Raw genomic sequence first — 16,510 nt, 5'->3', positions numbered from 1 at the left:
CCCAACAATTTAAAAAACCCACTGTCTTTATTGCACGTTTGGGTAATAGCCGTAACTTCTATTATTGCTTTTTATAACCTGGAAAAGGATGTGACACCTCCCTAGCAATGCCCAGCATAGTGCTATATAGCAGACACTTTACAAGAAAATTTATTGGAAACTTTTCAACAGCAGCAAATGATTACCAATAATCCTCTCATCAGTTTCTTGAAACCAAAATTTGGATTTTTCAGAAAGTCATTCAGTGTTCCCACAGTACTAACCTTTTCTTGCTTTTTCTATTGACTTGAGTTTTTCTTTTGCTTGGTAAACAGCTGTTGCCTAATTTAAACAACATTAAAAAAAGAAATATGGATTATTCAAAACTATACCAAGCCCAGTTTTTGGCTAAATTCACAAAATCATTTATCCCATAGAAACAATATGTAAAATTTGGAAATCCCCACAATTTATTTGTAATATTCTGAACCACCACTTGGGTATCATTTGTATCAGTTACAGTCAATGAAAAAAAGAAACATTTATGAGTCAATCTCCATACACATTAGTTGTTAGAAACAAAATGTAAATTGGATTGTTCACTACCATTTTTTCTTTATGTCATCTATCATAAACAGGCAGAAAACAGACCACGTACTACTCCCAAAGCATCCTATTCTTATATCTAGTTCAAGGATAAAATACCAAAAAAATTTTTTTTCTAGTTTACAAGATAAATTCTTGGATTGATAGTCTCATTCATTTATACATTACCATTACCTCCATGCTTAATGACTATTATAATGAACTCTTCCACCCACCCTCCCCTGGGCAAAGGCAAACTAAAGGGTAAAATGAAGCTAACCTAGTATATGCATCCTCCACCGTAACACAGCATTTAAGAGTATGGAGTCAGAGAGATCTAGGTTTATGTTCCATCTCTCAACTTTTACCTCTTGGGCAAGGTAGGTATTCATTTAAAATTATGGTTTTGTCTGTAAAAATAGAATAACGGTACTGACCTCATATAACTGTGATGAAGATTGAGATAATACACATGAAGTGCAAAGTACAGGGCCTGGTGCACTAGTACTTAATAACTGTTAGTTGCCACTATCTAAATCATAAAATTTAGTCTTTTTATAGTCCTTGTGTTCACTGTCTTTTGGAAATCTAATCTAGAGAGGAGCCAGCAATGTCTGGTCCATATGAGAATCAAACTCAAGTCTTCCTGCAATACCACCACATAACAATGACATTAGTTAGTATTTAGTGAAATAACTGAGCAAATAATAACAAATAAATTGTCTCTTTGAAATAGTAGCCAAGAACAAGAAAGGAAAAACTAGAGTCCTTAACATATATCTATATCTATATATATTTACATATAAATCCCATCTAGTTTAGGATGGAAGACTAAATAAATGTAAATTTTAATCAATATATAAAATTGGTATATACTTTTACTGATTTCAAAAATTATTTCTAAAACTGAAGTAGAGATTTAGACTATTAACAAATGAAAACTTAGGACAGGATAAAAGTAAAACTTCCCATTTCTATTAATTCAAACTTGTGAAATCTTCAAATAATGAAAATATGGCTCAAAAGTAATGCAGACTATCGGAAAACAATAATTAAAAAGGGAGGGACTTCCCCGGTGGTCCAGTGGTAAAGAATCCGCCTTCTTCTTGGTCAGGGAACTGAGATCCCACATCTCAGTTGCCGCGGGGCAACTAAGCCCACGTGCCGCAACTACTGAGCTCGTGCGCCTCAATGAGAGAGCCCTCGTGCTGCAACTACAGAGCCCACTCACTCTCGAGCCCACATGCCACAACTAGAGAGAAGCCCGCGTGCCACAACGAAAAGATCCTGCGTGCCGCAACTAAGACAAGACGCAGCCAAATAAATAAATAAAATAAACGAATAAAATAAATAAACATTAAAAAAAAAGGGAATGACATGGTCTTTCATCTAACCAAAGTGACAAGGGGTCACTTTTAGACTTGGAAATTCAAGTTTTCTACCACTTCAAAATTGTAATAGATTTATTTTTCAGAAATAGAGTAAATAGTATCCTTTTTTACATTAAGAAACAGCCTCTATCAACTTACCAGTATCTGTTCCGCTTCCTTTAGCTGTTTTTGTAGTTGCTGAATATCACTGTCTCTTTTTTCTACTTCTTTTTCTAAAACTTGCATTTCATGATGGATTTTTCCCTGATTAAGTGCCAATTTCATTAGTTCTTGAAATTCCCCATCTCTATGAATTAACAACTCCAGGACCTGTCAGATAATAGGTGATTAAAGCAGACAACAGAATACTGAAGAACTACATTCCAGTGAAACAAAGAATCCACATGTGAATTGGCTAGTCCATAAAGTCTTAACACCTTCAAAGTACTGTTTACTAATCATTGTTAAAATTAGCCTACCTATGATTATTTTAGAAGAGATTAATATCAAGGTTTTCTGCTTTTTCTAATTATATGCTATTCTTTCACACAAAATAAAACAAACCTTTCAGAACTAGCAATATGCCAAAATGAGCAGGTTTATTCATTTCTCAGGGAAGGTAAAATTTGAGATGATTTTATTAGTTGACACCAGGAACTGAATAGACATTTCTCCAAACATATACAAGCGGCCAAAAATACATGAGAAGGTATTCAACTTCACTAATCACCAGGGAAGTGCAAATCAACACAACTGGATATGACCCTGCACCAGCTAGAACAGCTATAATCAGAAAGACAAAAGATAACAAATGTTGGTGAGAATGTGGAGACAAAGGGAACCCTTAGAATCTGAATTGGTGCAACTACTGTGGAAAACATTCCATTAAGTGTGGAGGTTACTTAAAAAATTAAAATTAGAACTACCATATGATCCAGCAATTCTACTTCTGAGTATTTATCCAAAGGAAATGAGATCACTATTTTCGAAAAGATATCTACACTCGTATGTTCACTGTAGCATTATTCACAATAGCCAAGACAAGGAAGTAATCTAAGTGTCCATGAATGGATGAATGGATAAAGAAAACGTGATGTAAATCTATACACATGCACACACACACAAAGGAATATCATTCAGCCACAAAAAAAGAAGGAAATCTTGGCATCTGGGATAACATGGATGGACCTTAAGAACATTGCATTAAAGGAAATAAGTCAGACAGAAAAAGACAAACACCGTATGATCTCAGTTATATGTGGAATGTAAAAAGAGCCAAACACATAGAAAAAGAGCTCAGATTGGTGGCTGCCAGGGGGAAGGCGGCAAAATGGGTAAAGGTGGTCAAAAGGTACAAACTCCAGGCTATAAGATAAATAAGTTCTGGAAATATAACGTACACCATGGTGACTATAATTAAGAATACAGTACTGTAAATTTGAAAATAGCTAAGAGAATAAATCTCAGCAACTTCTAAAAGTTCTTAAAAAATGTGCAGGAGCTTCCCTGGTGGCGCAATGGTTGAGAGTCTGCCTGCCGATGCAGGGGACACGGGTTCGTGCCCCGGTCTGGGAAGATCCCACATGCCGCGGAGTGGCTGGGCCCGTGAGCCATGGCCGCTGAGCCTGCGCGTCCAGAGCCTGTGCTCCACAACGGGAGAGGCCACAACAGTGGGAGGCCCGCAAAAAAAAAAAAAAAAAAAAATGTGCAGAGGAACTGAACATTTTTCCAAAGACATACAAATGGTCAACAGGTACATGAAAAGGTGCCACTTTCCCTGCAATTTTCTTAGAAGTTTTTATCATAAGAAGAGAAAGGACTTCCCTGGTGGTACAGTGGTTAAGAATCCGCCTGCCAATGCAGGGGACACAGGTTCGAGCCCTGCTCTGGGAAGATCCCATATGCTGCAGAGCAACTAAGCCCGTGCGCCACAACTACTGAAGCCCATGTGCTCCACAACAAGAAAAGGCTGCGCACCACAACAAAGAGTAACCCCTGCTCACTACAACTAGAGAAAGACCATGTGCAGCAACAAAAACCCAATGCAGCCCAAAATAAATAAATAAATAGATAGATAGATAAATGAATAAAATTTGTTTAAGGAAAAAAAAAATAAAGAAAAGAAAACTGGGCACTTCCCTGGTGGTCCAGTGGTTAAAACTCCACACTTCCACTGCAGGAGGCGTGGGTTCCATCCCTGCTTGGGGAACTAAGATCCCACATGCCGCGTGGTATGGCAAAAAAACAAACAAACAAACAAACTTAACCATGTGAGGTGATGGATGTTAACTAAACTTACTGTGGTAATCATTTTGCATTATGTACCTATATCAAATTGTTATGATATACATCTTAAACTAATACAATATTACATGTCGGGCTTCCCTGGTGGCACAGTGGTTGAGAGTCCACCTGCCGATGCAGGGGACACGGGTTCGTGCCCCGGTCCAGGAAGATCCCACATACCGCGGAGCAGCTGTGCCTGTGAGCCATGGCCGCTGAGCCTGCGCATCCGGAGCCTACTGCTCCGCAACGGGAGAGGCCACAACAGTGAGAGGCCCGCGTACCGCAAAAAAAAAAAAAAAAATATTACATGTCAATTATACCTTACCTAAATGATGAAAAAAACTCAATTTAAAAACTGCAATTAATAATTTAATAGAATCTGATCTTCCTGTTCTCACACAAAGTAAATATAAATAGGAAATTGTAGAAATGATGGGAGGTTTTTTTGTGTTTAATTCAAAAAGAAACCACTTACCTGGTTTTCCTCTCCAGACTGTAACAACTTTTGGTTTCTAGAAATCGCCAGCATTTCTATAAGTTCTCTATAAAACAAAAAGTTTGCAAAGTAAATACAATAGAGGCTCTACCTGATCTCCACCTGACTGACTTGCTGGATTCACAGTACCCACAGCAAGCTGAGTACTCAGAGCTATTGCCCCACAGGCCACTTTGACTGTGGACTTCAGCTCTCACTGGCACAGTACATTCTCACCAAGACTCAGCTGTGTTCATTACCAGGCCCATTTATTCAAACTTTACTATTACTATAATTGTATAAATTGAGTATATAAATACAAATGAAGTATGACTGTGAATAGGAAAAACTGTTTCTATAAAAACCTAAGCTTGGAAACACTTAACAGAGGTTTGTAAAGAATAACTATGGAACCAGGAGAAGTAAAGTCATAAAAACTCAGCAAGAGCCTGCCCTAAGTCTGCTTGATGAGTGTCCAAGTGCTCATTTCACTTTAAAGAAACCAAAGTAGAAAATGCAGACAATGCATTATGCGTGGTTTATGCAAGAAAAACTCCTACATAAGGGGTCTACAGGCCAAATGCAGCCCATCTGTGGTTTTTGTAAATAACTTTTCTTTGATGATAGCCACTCCCCTTCATTTACATATTGCCTGAGGCTGCTTTGCCACTACAATGGCAGAACTGAGTAGTTGTGACACAAAACTTCTCACCTGCAAATTTTTAAATTAACCAAACAGGTATCAGCTAAGAGGGATACTTACACATAATAAATCATACATTTCTAGAATGCTCATTTGTTAAATATGCTAATTTTCTACATGAAAAACAGTAGAATGATTGGGGAAAAATGTGTAGCAGGTAATATTCTATATATTAGTTTCAAAACTGTTGATAGATGGGACTTAATTCAGAAATTATCCAGGAGAGGACAGCTTCACAATTAACTACCTGCCACTACTAGTCAGCCCAGGGTTTGTACCTTCTCACTGGCTGCCATGCTATTTTTACCTTCATAGTTCCACCTTCCACTCACTAGCCTCAGGCTATTTTAGTGGATGGTGCAAATTGGACTCAACCTCCCTCCCATACACCATTATGTATGAATTAATTACCTAATTAATGAAAAAAGTAGATAAGGGAATAAAAAGTCTTCATTCACTCATTCAAATGTTTCTTGAGTGCCTATTACGTGCCAGGCACTTTCTAGATGCTTGGGTTAGTAAAGTGAACAATGGCAATTAAATTCTAATAGAGAAGACAAAAAATATGTAAGTAAAACCAGAGTGACAGGGGTTAGGAAGAAAATAAAGCAGTGTTAAACCAGAGAGGGTCAGTGAGGTAGTTTTGGCTACTTAAACTGGGTGGTCAGGGAAGGTTTCTCTATGGGAATATCTTTGAAGTAAAACATGAATTAAACAAGAGAAGCCAGCCAGGAGATGTGGGAGGAAAGAATGCTTGGTAAAAGACCCAGCTAGCTCACTGGCTCAAAGACGGGTTTGAGGAAATGTGGCCAGAGCACAGCAGGCACCAGGGAGCAGGATACAAAATAAGGACAATGGAGGGAGGGAGGGAGTGAAAGAGAGAGGGAGGGGGCGGGCTGGATTGTGTAGGGCCTTGTAGGTCAGGGTACAGGATTAGTATTTCACTCTTAAGTGCAAAGAGAAGCTACTGGATTATTTTAAACAGGCAAAGGACATGACCTGATTTACATTTTTAAACAACTGCTGAACTATCTGGAGAACAGACTGTAAGAGAGCTAGAAAGGGAATCAAGTTAGGTGGTTTTTGTAGTGTCCCAGGCAAAAGATGACACTGGCTTTGACTACGTCCTAGCCACTAGGATTTAGTAATGGAAATGGGGAAACATGGACAGATTTAGGATATATTTTGGAAGCAGAGCTGACAGGACTTGCTAATGGATTAAACAGACATTTTATGAAAATAGCATGTTATATTAGCCCTTTTCTGCACCCCATTAATGAGATGAAGAGAGTTGAGAACCCCTGGCCTAAATAAAAGCTGGTTTCTGTGGGGAAGGGATGGTGGTAAGGGGTTGGGGGTATGGTGGGAGATGCAGAATGACCCTTTCTTGCCAATCTGGGAGTATAAATCAACAGAAAACCTTACAAGGGCTTACTTTAAGGGAGGGAGGGAGAGGTCTGTAAGATTCAGTGCTCTTCACTAACTGTCTAGGACAAAGTGGAAACCTCTGTCCACTCCAAGGGTGAAGAGAGGCTGAAGGACCCCCTGTCCTCTCTCTCATTATGGGAGTAGGAGGCCCGTAGCGCTACAAAGGAAGCAGCTGTACTCCTGGCATGCCAAATTAGAATCCTCCCACATTTCCACACAAATATAACTTATACAGGGTTAGGTCCTATATTATTTGTGATACTACACTTCAGGTAAACAATTTTCTTTTAAATTAATTTATTTTTTAAATTTATTTTTGGCTGCACTGGGTCTTCATTGCTGTGCGCGGGCTTTCTCTAGTTGCAGTGCGCGGGCTTCTCATTGCGGTGGCTTCTCTTGTTGCGGAGCTCAGACTCTAGGCGCACGGGCTTCAGTAGTTGTGGCGCACAGGCTTAGTTGCTCCGCGGCATGCAGGATCTTCCCGGACCAGGGCTTGAACCCATGCCCTGCATTGGCAGGCGGATTCTTAACCACTGCGCCACCAGGGAAGCCCCAGGTAAACAATTAATAGGCTGGTGGGGAAACCTCAAGACTCCTATCAATGTGGTTTCTGTTCCACAATGAGTTCTGAGTTACAAACAGGTTAAGAAAAACTTTTTAGACTACAATCTACCTATAGGTTTCTATTTTTTTTAATTCCTCCAAAGACTACCTGATTCTATCACATCTTACAAAGTATTGGATTGGCCAAAAGGTTCGTTCGGTTTTTTCCGTAGATGGCTCTAGCAGCGCTTAGTGGTCTTTAACTTCATTCAAAACAACTTTGTTAGACTGTACTGTGACAGCTGTCATGTCAGCATGCATTTAAAAAAGCACTTACCAAACCTGAATTTTTGTGTAGCCATTTTAATACTGAAGATGGAAGAAAAAAAGCAACATTTTCAGCACATTATGCTTGATTATTTCAAGAAAGGTAAAAACACAACTGAAATGCAAAAAAAGATTTGTGCAGTGTACAGAGAAGGCGCTGTGACTGATCAAACATGTCAAAAGTGGTTTGTGAAGTTCTGTGCTGGAGATTTCTCGCTGGATGATGCTCCACAGTCAGGCAGACCAGTTGAAGTTGATGGCAATCAAACCGAGACATTAATTGAGAACAATCAACGTTAGACCACGCGGGAGATAGCTGACACACAATATCGAAACCTAGCGCTGACAATCATTTGCACCAGCTTGGTTATGTGAATTGCTTTGATGTTTGGGTTCCACATAAGTTAAGCAAAAAAAACCTTCTTAACCATATTTCCGCATGTGATTCTCTAATGAAACGTCACGAATATGTTCCGTTTTTAAAACAAATTGTGACAGGTGATGAAAAGTGGATACTGTACAATAATGTGGAACGGAGGAGATCATGAGGCAAGTGAAATGAATCACCACCAAGCACACCAAAGGCCGGTCTTCATCCAGAGAAGGTGATGTTGTATATATGGTGGGATTGGAAGGGAGTCCTCTATTATGAGCTCCTTCCGGAAAACCAAACGATTAATTCCAACAAGTACTGCTCCCAATTAGACCAACTGAAAGCACGAAAAGCGTCCAGAATTAGTCAACAGAAAACGCATAATCTTCCATCAGGATACCACAAGACCGCATGTTTCTTTGATGACCAGGCAGAAACTGTTACAGTTTGGCTGGGAAGTTATGATTCCTCTGCGGTATTCACCAGACATTGCACCTTCAGATTTCCATTTATTTCGGTCTTTACAAAATTCTCTTAATGAAAAGAATTTCAATTCCCTGGAAGACTGTAAAAGGCACCTGGAACAGTTCTTTGCTCAAAAAGATAAAAAGTTTTGGGAAGATGGAATTATGAAGTTGCCTGAAAAATGGCAGAAGGTAGTGGAACAAAAGGGTGAATACGTTGTTCAATGAAGTTCTTGGTGAAAATGAAAAATGTGTCTTTCATTTTTACTTAAAAACCTAAGGAACTTTTTGGCCACCCCAATAATATACTAGAAGGCTATATAATCAGGTAAGAGTAAAAAAATATATGCCAAATTTCACAACCACTACTTTCTAAAGTCAAGAGGTTACAATAATGAGGTTTTTTTCATTTTTCATAAAAAAATGCAAAGAGAATAAGTTCATTCATAGGATAATGACAAACTTCACATATCACAGAATCAGTATAAGTATCTATGTGTGACTGGCCACATAATGGGACTTTTTGGAAAGCCAATCACACTGGAGCAGCCTCATTCTGTGGAGGAGTTCCAATGAGTCTTAGGTGGCAAACCAAAGTGACATCTCTTCCATCACCACTAACAACCATTTCCAGGATTATAAAAGAGAGAAATTCTCACTTGCTTACTGTCACCCAGTCTTTCTATAGAGATGAACAAATAAAACAATGTGGCAGATACGGCATGAGAAAATCAGAGAAAAAGAAAAACGAACTTCTAAGACAATGGCTATTACCACAGGCAGCAGAGCGCCTCAAGAAAGAAGGCTTTAACCAATCTGTCAACAGATTCAGTGAGGACTACAAATTAACGAGAAATCCAAGTCTTTTTGGCATTCCTGGAGCATGGGAAGCAGAAGAACTACAGCTTCTTTTAGAGGAAGCAAAAGAGAACTCAGCACTTCAGGTGATCATGTACAACGGGAAAGCTGAAGGAGAAAGTTTCAGAAACACCGAGGTTCCTGAGGAAAATTTAAATGATTCAGAATTTCAGTGGATAAATACACTTCATCAAACGAAAATGCTATACTTGACAATCAAGAATCAAATATAGAGAGGGATAAATTGGTCAAATCTAGATACAAGAGAATTTCAATTTAGTCTCAAATTTAACATAACTGATAAATTACTTAGCTATGCTATCTCAAGCAAAGAGTACATGAATACCAAGTATATGCACTCCTATAGTACCGACAGCATCAGGTAAACACACCATAGATAGACAGCCCAGGAGCCAATCTAGAGGCAAGATCTCAATATTGACTACTGGGCTGTCCAATGTCAGGAGATGTTCTCAAAGACCATTATACTGAATGGGTAGGCTCAGAAACACAGTTCCTGAACTTGGTGGACATGAAATATATACTAGGGTTACTCAGCAAAACAGACAAATTATGTTACAGCAAGTAAAGCTGAGAAAAGAAACGAATTTACTGGACTCCAGAGTAGAAGGGTGAGATGTAACAGTTCTTTGGTTATACTAAGGCAAAGATTTGAAATTCTCAGACTAAGACCTACTCAGAACAAAAGGCAGCATCCATTGCTTCCCAAAGGGGGTGTTACTTCTTCACAAAGTCAACATATTTACAGAAAAATTAATTACCACCATCCATACCATGTGGTTAGTCAAAATGAACAAATAATAAGGATCATTTTAACTCAACTAATTTCACACTCATCAGTGTCATCAAGATTCCTTAGCAAAAATTCTAGAAGTCAATCAAGTATTAGACTTGGGCTTCTGGTGAGAATTCTCCCAAAAGAAGGAAGAGCTCAAGGGAATATTTCAAACAGAACAAGACCCAGAATTCAAGCAAGTGGAAAAAATTGGCTCAAAAAGTAGCAAGGGAGGTATTTTCCAATTAACCATTAGCTGTTCTTAAACTATATGCCAATAAAATGAACAACCTACAAGAAATGGACAAATTCTTAGAAGGGTACAATCTCCCAAGACTGAACCAGGAAGAAGTAGAAAATATGAACAGACCAATCACAAGTACTGAAATTGAAACTGTGATTTTAAAACTCCCAACAAACAGAAGTCCAGGACCAGACGGCTACACAGGCGAATTTTATCAAACATTTAGAGAAGAGTTAACACCTATTCTTCTGAAACTATTTCAAAAAATTGCAGGGCTTCCCTGGTGGCACAATGGTTGAGGGTCCGCCTGCCGATGCAGGGGACGTGGGTTCGTGCCCCGGACTGGGAGGATCCCACATGCCGCAGAGCGGCTGGGCCCGTGAGCCGTGGCCGCTGAGCCTGCGCATCCGGAGCCTGTGCTCTGCAACGGGAGAGGCCACAGCAGTGAGAGGCCCGCGTACCGCAAAAACAAAAAAACAAAACAAACTGCAGAGGAAGTAAAACTCCCAAACTCATTTAATGAAGCCACCGTCACCCTGATACCAAAACCAGACAAAAATACCACAAAAAAAGAAAATTATAGGTCAGTATCACTAATGAACATAGATGCAAAAATCCTCAACAAAATACTAGCAAACCAAATCCAGGATACATTAAAAGGATCATACACCATGATCAGGTGGGATTTATCCCAGGGATGCAAGGATTTTTCAATATCCACAAATCAGTGTGATACACATTAACTGAAGAATTAAAACCATATGATCATCTCAATAGATGCAGAAAAAGCCTTTGACAAAATTCAACACCAATTTATGATAAAAATTCTCCAGAAAGTGGGCATAGAGGGAACCTACCTCAACATAATAAAGACATATGACAAACCCATAGCTAACATCATACTCAAAGGTGAAAAGCTGAAAGCATTTCCTCTAAGATCCGGAACAAGACAAGTATGTCCACTCTCACCACTTTAATTCAACATAGTTTTAGAAGCCCTAACCATGACAATCAGAGAAGAAAAAGAAATAAAATAAGTAAAACTGTCACCGCAGATGACATACTATTCAAAGAAAATCCTAAAGACACTACCAGAAAACTATTAGAGCTCACCAATGATTTCGGTAAAGCTACAGGGTACAAAAATTAATAAACAGAAATCTCTTGCATTTCTATACACTAACAACAAAAGATCAGAAAGAGAAATTAAGGCAACAATCTCATTTAGCATCGCATCAAAAAGAATAAAATACCTAGGAATAAACCTACCTAAGGAGACAAAAGACCTGTACTCTGAAAACTATAAGACGCTGATGAAAGAAATGGGAAGATGACACAGGTGGAAAGATACACCATGTTCTTGGATTGGAAGAATCAATACTGTCAAAATTACTATACTACTCAAGGCAATCTACAGATTCAATGCAATCCCTATCAAATTGCCAATGGCATTTTTTGCAGATCTTTAGAAGAAAAAAATCTTAAAATTTGTATGGAAACACAAAAGACCCCAAACAGCCAAAGCAATGTTGCGGAAGAAAAAGAGCCAGAGGAATCAGACTCCCTGACTTCAGACTATACTATAAAGCTACAGTAATCAAAACAGTATGGTACTGGCACAAAGACACATTTACAGATCAGTGGAACAGGATAGAAAGCCCAGAAATAACCCCATGCACCTATGGTCAGTTAATTACAACAAAGTAGGCAAGAATATACAATGGAGAAAAGACAGTCTCTTCAATAAGTGGTGCTGGAAAAGCTGGACAGCCACATGTAAATGAATGAAATTGGAACACTCTCTAACACCACACACAAAAATAACCTCAAAATGGATTAAAGACCTAAATGTAAGACCAGATACTATAAAACTCTTACAGGAAAACATAGGCAGAAGACTTTCTAACATAAATAGCAGCAAGATCTTTTTTGATCCACCTCCTATAGTAATGAAAATAAAAACAAAAATAAACAAATGGGACCTAATCAAACTTGAAAGCTTTTGCACAGCAAGGGAAACCTTAAACAAAACGAAAAGAACCCACAGAATGGGAGAAAATATTTGCAAACAATGCGACCAACAAGGGATTAATCTCCAAAATATACAAACAGCTCATGCAGCTCAATATCAAAAAAACAACCCAATCCAAAAATGGGCAGAAAACCTAAATAGACATTTCTGCAAAGAACATATACAGATGGCCAACAGTCATATGAAAAAATGCTCAACATCGCTGATTATTAGAGAAATGCAAATCAAAACTACAATGAGGTATCACCTCACACCAGTTAGAATGCCATCATCAAAAAGTCTACAAACAATAAATGCTGGAGAGGGTGTGGAGAAAAGGGAACCCTCCTACACTGCTGGTGGGAATGTAAATTGGTACAGCCACTATGGAGAAAAGTATGGAGGTTTCTTAAAAAACTAAAAATAGACCTATCATATGATCCAACAATCCCACTCCTGGGCACATATCCAGAGGAAACCGTAATTCAAAAAGATACATGCACCTCAATGTTCATCGCAGTACTATTTACAATAGCCAAGACATGGAAGCAACCTAAATGTCCATTAAAAGACGAACGGATAAAGAAGATGTGATACATATATACAATAAAATATTACTCAGCCATAAAAAAGAATGAAATAATGCCATTTGCGGCAACATGGATGGACCTAGAGATTATCATACTAAGTGAAGTCAGTCAGACAGAGAAAGACAAATATCATATGATATCACTTATACGTGGAATCTAAAAGAACGATATAAATGAACTTATTTACAAAACAGAAACAGACTCACAGATTTAGAAAACAAACTTAGGGTTACCAAAGGGGACAGGTGGGGGGGAGGGATAAATTAGGATGTTGGGATCAACATATACACACCACTATATATAATAGATCATCAACAAAGACCTACTGTATAGCACAGGGAGCTCTGTATGTAATAACCTATATGGGAAAAGAATCTGAAAAAGAAAAATCTGTAATAGGGAAGAACCTTTTTATTCTATTACAAGTTAATTACTAAAGAGACGTTGCCTATAAGCTTAAATTATACATGATGGCCCATCTCTGGGAGTCCTGCCTCCGGGTAATGAGCATTAAGCTAAAACACCTTTGCTGAGCTCATGCGAAACATCTTGACCAGGCCCACCTGTGAAAGACTGCAGAGAGGAAGAAATGAACACATCCCCGCAGGAGGCTGACCTAAATTTTTGACTTTAGCCCCTCCCCTTTTAGTATAAAAGAAGCCTGAATTCTAACTCAGGCAAGATGGTTCTTCGGGGTATGAGTCCAGCATCCTCCCGGTTTGCTGGCTTTCTGAATAAAGTCTCTATTCCCTGCCCCAACACCTCATCTCTTGATTTATTAGCCTGTCATGTGGTTAGCAGTAGGAGCCTGGACTTGGTTACAGATGTATATGTATAACTGCATCACTTTGCTGTACACCTGAAACTAAGACAACATTGTAAACCAACTTTACTCCAATATAAAATAAAAATTAAAAAATAATAATAAAATAAATTTAAAAAAAGAAAGTTTAAAAAATAAAATAAAACAGTATTAATTTAAAAATAATGCTGTTGGAAAAATGGCACCAACAGACTTGCTTGACACAGGGTTGCCACAAAGCTTCAATCTGTAAAAAAAAAAAAATCTGCAAAGTGCAATAAAGTGGAATAAAACAAGGTATGCCTATATATAAGACTTATTCAAAAACGTCAAAGAATGTTGACTACAGAAAAGGTGACACTTGAACTGGATTCTGGAGGGTAAATGAATGATTCATCAAGTTGGAGGTGGAGTAAAAACGGTACTGAAGATGAGGAAGCTAGCCAGCTTGAGAATGGGGAGCATTCACCGAGGCTGGAATAAAGGGTATGGGAGGGCAGAGGGATGCGGCAGTAAGTAAGGACAACAAGATGGATTAACAGGGGTGGAGAATGGCTTTACTGCACGATAAGCTAAAGAGTTTGAACTTTACTTCACTGGGCAATGGGAAGCTACCAAATATTCTAAAGCAGAAAAGTAATACCAGAAGCTTTTTTAAAAAGATAGCTCTGCTCTCAGGTAATATAGAAGGATAAAATGCAGAAGCATTAAGGCAAGTGAAACTGTTGGGAAGCTGCATTAAGAATTAATTATAACAGTGGGGATGGGAACATTTTAGGAGGAAGAACCAGAACAATTTTAACATCCAAGTGAATGCATTGGAGCTAAGGAACGCTTCAATCTGACAGATTACCATGAAAAATGGCAGAATAAGGAGGAGGACATCCAATTTCATCTCCTACCTCTGCCACACACACTGCACTCCCGCCACCCCAAACTGGTAATTCCAGCACCAAGTCGTGCGTGCTCCTGTTCCAGGCCTTTGCACATGCTGTTCCAGGCACATGCCGCCTAATAGGTCTGCGGGACTCATTCGCCCCATACAGTCCTTTCTCCAGGAAGCCTGCCCTAACTACCTATCAAAACAAGCTCCGCGCCACAGTCACTGTTGACATGTAAGTCTCTCCCCCTTGACACTGGGCTCCTTCTCGTCGACATCCAGCCTCCCCCGCAACACCTCTCCCAGCGCGCAGCACCCAGGGGAGTTCCTGACATGTCTGTCGAGTGTGTCGGTGGACGAAGGGACTCACACCCAGCGACCTCTAAGGTTCGCTACGATTGTGACAGTCAGGGGTTCCAGAGTCACTGTCAGTATTAAAATGTCCTCTAAGGGGGGAATATGCCGTCCGAGCCCCTGAGGGTTGCGGGCCCACGTCCCGACCCTCGTGCACTGTCCTTGGGAGCGTGCGCCACAGCCCCGAGCGCGGCCCTCCCCACCAAGCCCAAGACAGGCCGGTGGTCCCGAGTCAGTCCTCCCTGCCCAGCCCCAGCCAGGCCCTCAGGCCGACGGCCTCACCTCGACAAGACCTCCAGATCTTCCAGCGCAGACAGCAGCCTCTCACGCGTGCTGTTACCGCCTACAGCTCCCGAGCCGCCGCCCGGCCGCTCCTTCTCCTTCTCGCCACTAGAAGACGCCGCCATTCTCCGCAACGGGCCAGCGTGCGCGCAGCTACGCGCAGGCGTGGAGAGGCGGGCTCGGCAAGCGGAAGGAAGGGTCACCGAGGCGGGGGACGAGAGGCGGGCGGGAGCGCCCCCTGTGCTCCTGGAGGTGCCCTGCGGGCTCCAGCGCCATCTGCTGGGCAGCGAGGGCTTCTCGGGTCTAACCCTTGGAGCGAGAGCCAAACCGAGAACAGGGAAGGGTTCCATCGCGGTCAGGGTCTCCTAAGCCTTAGGTTATTCAAGCTGGAATGGGAAGCTTCTGCTCAACGGATTTCAAGCATTTGAGGGAATTACATAATGGCCTGCCTCTTGTGTCGTTTCTTCGTAAAATGGGCCGGGGTCTCCTCATATTAACCTCTCTTTAGTCTGCATTCCCATAACACTGTTCCTACCCTCCTGCTTGGGCTCTCAGGGAGGCAGTAAGCACTTTGGGACAGGAACCGAAATCCATCTTATTTTCTTATTGTGGTAAAATACACTTAGCATAAAATGTACCATGTTAACCGTGTTTAAGTGTACAGTTCAGAGGCATGAAGTACTTTCATACTGTGCGCTACCATCACCACCTCCTTCCCCATAGCTCTTTTCATCTTGCAAAACTGAAACTCTGTATCCGTTCATCAACAATTTCCCATTCTTCCCTCCCTCCTTGCTTAGCCATTCATCTGTCAGGGACACTTGGCTTGCTTCCACAATTTCGTACTCCATCTTTAAAATCATACATCCCCCAACAAACTGTTTTGTTCATTGCTCAAGATGACCAGCGAACTGAATCCATCAATATAGTATGAAAATGGTTGTTGAAAATAGTTTAAATAATTGATGTAGCACACATTCCAAATCAACCAAAAATGTACCTTAGCCCACTTTTCTGGGGGAGAATAATGCAGTAGGAGACCTTCCTTACTAGGAAAACCCGAAGTTAAACAGCACTGGCAGTGGGAGCTCTGTATCTGGCCCAAGTTGCTGTCACAGAAGGTGAGCTGGAAAGTTGTCACCTACAGACAACAGCTGGGA

General features: G+C 40.3%; 1 protein-coding gene across 8 annotated transcripts in view; it reads right to left on the bottom strand.

Annotated features, from left to right (window-relative positions):
- The window catches only part of MED4 (mediator complex subunit 4), a 204,543-nt gene that overhangs the window by 5,333 nt on the left and 182,700 nt on the right, over positions 1-16,510 (bottom strand). For 6 of the 8 annotated variants that reach the window (XM_079903452.1, XM_079903454.1, XM_079903453.1 and 3 more), the window contains 3 exons: positions 4,696-4,762; positions 2,094-2,264; positions 264-321 (listed from right to left, as the gene is read on the bottom strand). In XM_079903452.1, the coding sequence (XP_079759578.1) occupies positions 264-321; positions 2,094-2,264; positions 4,696-4,749 (283 nt within the window). In that variant the 5' untranslated portion in view covers positions 4,750-4,762. Of the gene's footprint in view, positions 1-263; positions 322-2,093; positions 2,265-4,695; positions 4,763-5,809; positions 6,381-15,350; positions 15,489-16,510 lie in introns of those variants that run through there. The other 2 variants (XM_079903451.1, XM_079903458.1) reach the window with 2 other exon arrangements.

This window comes from Stenella coeruleoalba (assembly GCF_951394435.1).
Source record: "Stenella coeruleoalba genome assembly, chromosome: 18".
In the NCBI taxonomy this organism is placed as follows: Eukaryota; Metazoa; Chordata; class Mammalia; order Artiodactyla; family Delphinidae; genus Stenella; species Stenella coeruleoalba.
This window is presented reverse-complemented; position numbering and strand designations above follow the sequence as displayed.